Source organism: Diospyros lotus, chromosome 3, assembly GCF_014633365.1.
Source record: "Diospyros lotus cultivar Yz01 chromosome 3, ASM1463336v1, whole genome shotgun sequence".
Lineage (NCBI taxonomy): Eukaryota > Viridiplantae > Streptophyta > Magnoliopsida > Ericales > Ebenaceae > Diospyros > Diospyros lotus.
In genome coordinates this window covers 37,986,060-37,994,977 of record NC_068340.1, presented here as the reverse complement: position 1 = coordinate 37,994,977, position 8,918 = coordinate 37,986,060, and the positions used below count along the sequence as shown (strand labels likewise).

The following is an 8,918-nucleotide window of genomic DNA, read 5'->3' as shown; positions in this document are numbered from 1 at the left end:
GAAAGAGAAAAAAAAAAGGAGGGGAAGGGGGAAATTTCCAGGCGGGAGAAATTAGAGTGGGTGGGGTGGGGGAGGAGGGGTAGGGGGGCGTTAATGTCGAGAAATAAAAATTAAAAATTAAAAATAAATTAAAAAGTTTTCCTGTAAAACTCTTTGTAAGAGTTCCAGGACGTGTAGCATAATCCTTAGTTTTATAGATTTTGACACAGGATTGAAGTGACAATTCAACACTTATTGACGATTCAAATAAAAATGAACCATAAGCACTTAATTTTTTTTAAAGAAGAAATGGATTTTGGCCCATTTGCTCAAATAAAGAGGGAAGCCTATGAAACCTAAATCCTTAAACTCATTACCCTTTACCTTAGGGTTCCCATATATAAGGGATTTGTTCTCTTATTTGTGCCTTGTGTGTGATGGCCAATTGTGTTTTCCTCTTTTTATTTCTTCTTGGTCAATTATGCCTTGCCTCTTTCCTTGTATGGTCGATTCTTCGTGGGTTGTTTTCCGTCTTGATTCGACAATCCTTTTTTTGTTGAGTGTTACACTTTTCCTTGTTTGTCTTGGACGATTTGTCAATGGAGTGTATTTATAGGGATCGATCACCTCTTCTACAAAATGTGATTTCTTGGCCATTATTGAACCTATATCTTTGTGACTACTCTCCATTCTTTAGTGGATCCTACATTGTGTGGAAGCTTATGTGGCTTGAGCGAAGGGTGTCGATAGGTTAAGAGGCTTGGGGGTTAGAGGTTTTTGATTCTTGGGGGATTTGGGCTCCTTTGTGGCTTGATGTCCTTATTTTTTGAGTTACCTAATTGGTGTTGACGAACCCAGAACTAAACCTTAATCTATTGTCTTCGTGAGTGTCATTCATTGGTCAAAACAATGAGTTTACTTCAGGTTCTTTTTGTTGCTGTTATCAATTTACTCTTTTGATTTTGGTTATTGTGCACAAACCTTATTTTGTAGGTGCTTCTGCCCCAACATCTACTGACATCCACCGCATATATATATGATATATATTGCAATAGTAGGCGCACGGCTTGCTTTCCTTGTCTCGGCTCCAGTATGTATTGGATACATATAAATATGGAGGAGGCAGTAGTGAATGCGTCGGCAGCTCAGAGCGATGTCCGATCTTTTCCTCGTTGATTGTATCTTTGGGTATGGAAAAGAAATCTATTAAAAATAGTTGCAATTGTCAGACGCTCCAGGGACGGATAGAAGTTCGTGGTCAAAAAAATTAATAGTCGGTTGAATGGATGGTAACGTGGGGATTCGACGAATGGGTTCATAGTGATCGTTGTAAGAGACCAACATGGACAGCTAAATATAGCATCTCTGGTGTGACAAGAGTTGTCGGTAGCCGTGAGTGGATAGTTGTAGGCAGCTCATGGCAATAGTGATTTGTTCTTCGGCGGTACCAACAAGCAAGATTTGTCAGTATTGCTGTTGTGGTTTTTGACGAGTTTTTGGCAACTGTCCGACAAGAGTTTTCTAGAGATGAATTTATAACCGCGGCTCCTTTGTGATATGTCGCGGCCCTTTTGTTGAGACGATCTTAACATAGGTCCAATGAAGGGTTTTAGAGCGATTTACGAGTGTATTGATTTGGTCTCTTATGATTATGGGAGTGGCTTGGTTAACCAATGACAGGTATGGAAATGCAATTAGTGAGCTGGTATGCGATGGGATCATGGGAGCTCAATTGAGAGACCAAAGAGTTTAAGTCAAACCCAGAACATAAACAATTGGCATATTCTTTTTGCACGAGGTCTCATTTATTGTTTTCTACAATTTTATATTCTGTGGTTTTGTTTTATATGCTATAATTGTGTTATGTAAGGAGTTACTCAAGATTACGGCCCTTGCAAGGAGTTACTTGTTTCTGCTATTTGTTTATTTGATTTTTAAAAAAAATTTAAAAATCGATTTGTCTCCTTGTCGCTTAGCGTTTGTGCGTGCCTCTGGTGGGATATTTTCATCTACAACAATGATCGAACAGCTAGAAACTAAATATCATTAATGACTAAGTCAATGACTTAAAATCATAGAAAAAGTTGGCGGATGAGTGTCTTGAAAAGACTCTATAACTATTAAGTTAAAAAAAAAATCAAAATGATGGTAATAATAATGAAATAATAAGGTCATGTTTTTTTTTGTTCTTTTTGTTGTTTTTAGTTTTTAATTTTTTAAAATAGTAAAAATGTGTTATTTTTATATTTTTAAGAATAAGAATTTTTTTATAAAACAATAAATTCAAAATTTTAAAAAAAATTAAAATTTGAAGAGAATAATTCCTAAGCTTGTGGTTGTAGTTTTCATTGACTTACACAATATCCTCATATTCATGAAATCTTCAACCCAAACGTTTAAGGTTGGAAGAAGTTAAAGGATTTACATCACCTTTAGCTTATTGGGTACAATTGAGATTCTACTTTTGTTTTTAGCATTTACTAATATCGCAAGAATTTTAACATTATTGATATCCCACAATATTTTTTCTAATAGTGTGATTTTACAATGTTTAAGACTTTGTGTAAGTCAATATTTTCTTCATTAATCAGTCTTGACTTTATTTTTAAAATAAAATACAAGTCTAGCATATGTAATATTTAATTTTCAAATATAAGTGGGGCCTCCCATAAAAGATACCAAACAACAAGTTATATCTCTTTTAATCTATGTATCCTCATCTTAGTGACATGTAATTTAAGTTCGCACCAAAAACTTTAATAAAAAAATGAGTTCTTTATATTTATTTATTACAAGTTGAAAAAAATGATAATAATTCGAGATAGTAAGAATATTATTATCATAAATTTGCATTATGTGGTCTAAACATTTTTTTTTCTTTTTTCTTTTTTTATTATTATGTTAGGGGGCCTATAGGATGAGTCAGTCTCTAGAAGCAGTCAAAAAAACATTCTTTATTAGACTTAACTATAAGAAAGAAATAGTTATTGTTGTAATGGAGCGATACAAGTGACTTAGGTAGTCAATTAATATGGTTCTAAAGTGAACGCCAATAAAATGTTTGCATGTTCATCCACAAATGTGGTAAAATATTTTTTTATTAAATTAAAAGCAGAGATTGTAATTAGAATAATAGTTCTTATTGGGCTTGATCATAAGTATTTTTTGTAATTAGAGAATGTCCAATTTAAAATATAATTACTATTGAAAAGACAAGTTTGTTACCCTAATTTCAATAATATATCCCGTATTACATATAGTCAACCACTATATTAATCATGTCTTTTTCAATTTAGGCATTTATTTTTCTAAACCATAGGTTATCTTCTCTTTGACATGGGTATAAGAGACTCTTTCCAAGTAAGCTTGTTGAAGGAAAAAAAATAAGATGAGAAAAAATACAAGATGATCAAATCACATTCAAACATAAGGAATTTTTATGTGAAAAACCCTAAAAAGAAAAAATCACCACCGTAAGGACGATAGAGAAAAAATATTACTGTATAGTAAAATTTACGACTACAAAACTCAATATTCTCTCTCTAGACTCAAGTCCTAAATATACCAAATTCCTAACTCTTAGTGGTCTCTCACAAGTGAGTTGTTCTCCTTGACTAATAAGCCAACCATCCTATTTATAGACTAATTTATTTGTTCAACAAATAAATTAGAATTTCTCGCTAAAAATTCTAATAAAATTTCTATTATTGGCTGCAGGTCACTCACAATTAACAACTTTTTGGGTTGAAGGGTTAGTTCTATTACAATTTAGTTTTAGTATCAAAATATTTTATTTATTTATAAAATAATTATCACTCATTAATAAAATTATTTAAATGTTAAAACAAAATATAATAAATATAATATTACGTGAAACAAGATGCTTTTATATCTAATAAAGCATAGAGTATGGTATAAATGATAGCTGGAAAAATATAGCAACTGGGGGAGACAAATTGGCCCGTTTTATTCATTTATTCATAGAATCTAATGATGATGGTGGATTTGATAAATAATGGATAGAAAATGTTTCTATTCATTTTTATTCCTCAGTTTTATTCAACAAAATAGAAAAGGCGTTTCTGGGACTGGGGGTAAATGGGCCAGCACAAGACAAGGGATGGGACGGGCTAGGCCGGCCCAAAGTCAAGGATGCTACGGTCTGGGCTTATGTGGCCCATTTTACATCTCTAACCTAAGCCCGAATTCTCAACGGCGCCTCCACCTTACTCGTTTTGCCAGTTGAAGTTGGAACCCCGAAAAAAAGAAAATAAAAGCAAAGTATACGAATACTAAACCCCAAAACCCTAATTCCAGTACTATAAAAACCCTAATCTCAGCTTCTTCGACCACCTCCTATCTTCCGCTCCGCAGCAGATTCCATTTTTTTTCTTGGTCACGCTCTTTCTCACGCACGAAGATGAGACCTCCAAGAGGTACTGATTCCACTTGTTCTATGGGGGAAATTACGTATGTACTATGCTGGAAATTGTGTTGAATGTGTTTGGGGGCTTAACTCGTGTCAAACTGACGGATTTTGCAGGCCGCGGTGGAGGAAGGGGAAGAGGCGATGGAGGAGGCAGGGGGAGAGGAAGAGGAGGCTTCGGCGGCGGAGGGAGAGGCGATAGAGGCGGTGCGATGAGGGGACGTGGCGGAGGTGGAAGAGGCAGAGGACGGGGAGGTGGACGCGGAGGAATGAAGGGAGGGAGCAGGGTCGTGGTTGAGCCACATAGACACGAGGGAGTGTTCATTGCGAAGGGCAAAGAGGACGCGCTCTGCACTAAGAACATGGTCCCTGGAGAAGCTGTCTACAACGAAAAGCGGGTCTCTGTTCAGGTAGCCTGCTATTGGAATCTTTTATCACCTAGAATAATTTTTTTAATTTGTTTAGAAATGCCTTAAACGATTTGATGTATAATTTTTTTTTTTTTTTTGTGATATTGGGAAAATGTTACTTAAAGATCTCGGTATTGTATAGTTTATTAATTTTTTTTATTTTTTTTTCTCGTCATTTAGCTTTGGTTATGGTGTGAAGTGGGCGTTTGTGAAATTGACACGGAAATACTTTCCAAAGCGGGAACACAAATGATAAATCTGGTTCTGTAATTTATGTTACAGCTATGCAATATTTTTGCTATTGGGAATTGCTTATGTTCTTTTGGTATGCAATTCACATAACGGTATATTTATTTAGCTTACGCGGATGTGATTATTTTAGCCACTTGGAGTTGCTATATTTATTTTTTATTTAGTGGGATCAAGGCTTTATATACTCTTCACTTTTTGGGATTGACCTGATAATATCTTTCTGTTCTTTTCCCCTCAGAATGAAGATGGAACCAAGGTTGAGTACAGGGTGTGGAATCCTTTCCGCTCTAAGTTGGCAGCTGCTATCCTTGGTGGGGTTGATGAGATTTGGATTGTGAGTTTGTATTGTACTCTGTCTCATTTATTGTTATCAAGTATGACTTCTAGCCTTCAGTTTGGTACTTGGTTTGAATATATCATCTTCACTAATGAGAGCTGCGCTATTGTCCTTTTTTTTTTTTTCATTTGAAACCAAAGAAACCTGGTTCTCGGGTCCTGTACCTTGGAGCTGCTTCAGGAACCACTGTATCTCACGTGTCGGATCTTGTTGGGCCTGTAAGTAGTAAGGAAAATTAAGGGTCTATTTCTGATTTAATGTTTGATATTGACACTTATTTGATTATATCCCTCCCTCTTGTGTAGAATGGGGTGGTCTATGCAGTGGAATTTTCTCATAGAAGTGGTAGGGATTTGGTTAACATGGCAAAGAAGCGGACAAATGTTATTCCAATAATTGAAGATGCCAGACATCCAGCCAAGTATAGGATGTTGGTTGGTATGGTGGATGTGATATTCTCAGATGTTGCTCAGCCGGATCAGGTTTGCTTTTCTATGTCCTGTATTGTGTGCCTCCTCCTAAAGAGTTCTTAAAGCTGCATATGTTGAATTTTATGGCTGATTAAACTGGTTACCTAACATGTTTGCACCATGTACTTAATCTTATGGCAATATGTATTCACATTGTGTTGTTTTCCTAGAAGTGTAGTGTTTTGAAGGCATCTGTTTATGCCTACTACAATTGTAAGTGGCTTCCTTAAGGAGTGTTTATGATAAAATTTCTTTAATAGGGACGTTGTGGCATAGTTTAAATCACAGGAAGTCTATTTTCCATGGGGGATAAGACTATGCACATGACTTCCCAGATATTGGAATATCAGCTTTTGGCTTGTATTTTGGTCCTTTATTGAGCATGTTTTATTTTATTTTATTTTTTCCTGTTATTTCAGATGATGGGATCATGATGAACTTTTTTTATGCTTGAATTACTATTCTCGAAGATGGAAAGAGCCTTTCTATTTTATCTTAATTTGTTTTTAACTCATTTTTGGAATAATTTTCTGTTGTCATAAAGCATATGATGAGTTACTCGGATTCCCCTTCAAGACATCATGGGTGATGCAAAAGCCGAGATTCTGATGCTCTTAAAACCTGTTTTTGAAAGACATTTTGGTTGCTCTATTCTTTGTTTTTTAGTTGATCCAACAGTTTATGCAATATTTTTTCTTCATTTAAAAGTTTCTCAAATATATTTTTGTTTAATTTAGTATTTGAACTGTGATGGTAGTCCTTCAAATTATCTATAAATAGTAGTTTACTTATTCATTTGAAGGTGAGTCATAGTGCAACAGTAAGGATGCTCCATTGTGACCCAGAGGGCTATGTTCAAGTTAGGAAATAGCCCCTGCGCTGAGTAAGGGTAAGGTGGCGTACAATTGACCTTCCTCAAAGCCCATAATGGGTTCACCATAAGTTTACTTATTTATTTATTAATTTTGACTTGTTTGTGGGGTTCCTTTTTGAGGGAATAAAAGGAATTGTCTGGTTCTGATCACAAACTAAGAGATTTTAATTCTCTTTTTAAGGACTTAACAAAGTCTCAGGCGCAGATAACCTATAATGAATCTTTATAAGAGGTTTATTATCAGCACTTTATAAGGAAGTTTTATGCCTTCTCATCAATCACCATAGATAGTAATCTTCTTTTGAAGGAGTCAATAACTCTCTTTATTTTATTGGTCATCTTGATTTATACAAGTGGATGCTTATCTCTGCTGCCTATATTAAGTTTCTGTTTCCGACTTTGTAATGAATGTGAAAGGTATTGCATACAGGTGGGGTTCCATATGGAATCCTCATGTGGATTTCTGTAATTGAGGCAATTGTTTTGCACGGTAGTATTAAAATTACACAAGATCTCCTTGGGATTTCAGTAAATTCTTAGCGTTGTGCTTGTATTATCTCTTGCAGGCAAGGATCTTAGCCTTGAATGCGACATATTTCCTCAAAGCTGGGGGGCATTTTGTCATATCAATTAAGGTTTGTTTTTAAGATACCATATATATATATATATATATATATGGATTGTCCCTTACCGATTTAGTGGTAATACTCATTTATGGCTTTCTGTTAGTATGGGAGGGGAAAAATTTTGTATGGCAAAAATTTCCTGTGGTTTTTCTGCTGCTTTGGGTTTGTGAATTTCTCTCTTTATGTTCGAGATCTAGATTGTTTACATTAGTTCTCTTCCAGGCCAATTGCATTGATTCAACTGTGCCGGCAGAGGCAGTATTTGCTCAGGAGGTGAAAAAGCTGCAGGCGGAGCAATTCAAGCCTATTGAACAAGTAACCCTAGAACCTTTTGAACGCGACCATGCTTGTGTTGTTGGTGCTTATCGCGTTCCAAAGAAACAGAAAGCTGCTGCTGCTGCTGCCTCCTAAACGCTGCTGCTGCCACCAGCAGCTGATCCTGCCCTTCCACCAATCTTAATGCCTCTATGGATTTGTGGAGACCCATTCTAATGCAGGCATCAGGATTCTATTCATGCTCTTTTTTTTTTCCCCCCAGGTTTTCTAGGCTTACATTATTCGACACTAAACTTGTATTGCTTCAGTTCTAGCTTGAATCTCATTGCCAATGTGTGGATGTTAAGCTTTCTTAGTAATATGTACTTATGATCGCAATGTCGACTGTAGATGTTCTAACTGGGTACTAATTTCCCATGATCCTTATGGCCGCTTGCTTCACCGCTGAACCTTAACTGATCTCAAGAGATCAATGGTTTATCGTATTTTGTTTTTGGTGCATATGAAACAACTACAAATAGCCACACACAAAAGCGGTGGGAAGAATTAGATTCCCAACTTATACTTGTCATGGAGTAAATTGATCATTGCAAGAGCCACTTTAGATGACAGATAACCGTTGAGAGATGTTTTGGCGTTTTTGAGACATTTTTTATTTTGAAAATGTCAGATGGCCTGAAACATTTTTTAGGTTGTTTTTGTAATTGGCGAACCGTTTTGGGGGCATTCTCATCGTTGCCCCTGCTTGCTGTCATCATTTGACTTTTTCTTGCTTGCTCAATATTCGTGTCATCGTTGATTGAGTCTCTATCTTGTGGTGGTTGTTTCCTTTTGCGATCGTTCCTTTTCTTAATCGTTTCCTCGTGCACTCGTCATGATTGTTTCTTGTTGCTTAGTATTCGTGTTGCCATCGTCAAGTCTTGGTCTTTCGGTTGTCGTTCTCTCTTGCAGTTGTTCCCTTATGCCATCATTCCTTCTTGCACTCGTCGTCGATTGTTTCTTGTTGCTCGGTGCTTGTGTCGCTATTGATTGAGCCTCGATTCTCTTGCGATCACCGGTTGTTCCTTTTTGCCATTGTCGTTGATTTCTTAGTGCTTGGTGCTCTTGTTGTCGTCGATTTTGTAGCTCAATAGTTGGTGCTCTACTTAGCCGCTTGATGCTCAATTCGTCGTGACTGATTCCTACCTGTAATTGTAAGACTATAAGTTTGTAACTATAAGTTCACATTTTTTGCTTCTACTATGATGTTGCTGTCATTGTTACTTGTT

General features: G+C 36.1%; 1 protein-coding gene and 1 non-coding gene across 2 annotated transcripts; both read left to right on the top strand.

Moving 5' to 3' along the window:
* The first annotated feature begins 4,248 nt into the window (after positions 1–4,248).
* LOC127798210 (rRNA 2'-O-methyltransferase fibrillarin 2-like) lies at positions 4,249–8,105 on the top strand. The gene is made up of 7 exons (XM_052331600.1): positions 4,249–4,415; positions 4,523–4,815; positions 5,306–5,401; positions 5,545–5,622; positions 5,710–5,886; positions 7,315–7,383; positions 7,597–8,105. Exons 1-7 carry the CDS (start codon positions 4,400–4,402, stop codon positions 7,783–7,785), a joined length of 918 nt encoding a protein of 305 aa, XP_052187560.1. The 5' UTR covers positions 4,249–4,399; the 3' UTR covers positions 7,786–8,105.
* Positions 6,416–6,487, top strand: LOC127798579 (small nucleolar RNA snoR60). The gene has a single exon (XR_008022442.1). It is a non-coding gene; the product is annotated as a small nucleolar RNA snoR60 (small nucleolar RNA).
* Positions 8,106–8,918: the final 813 nt, after the last annotated feature.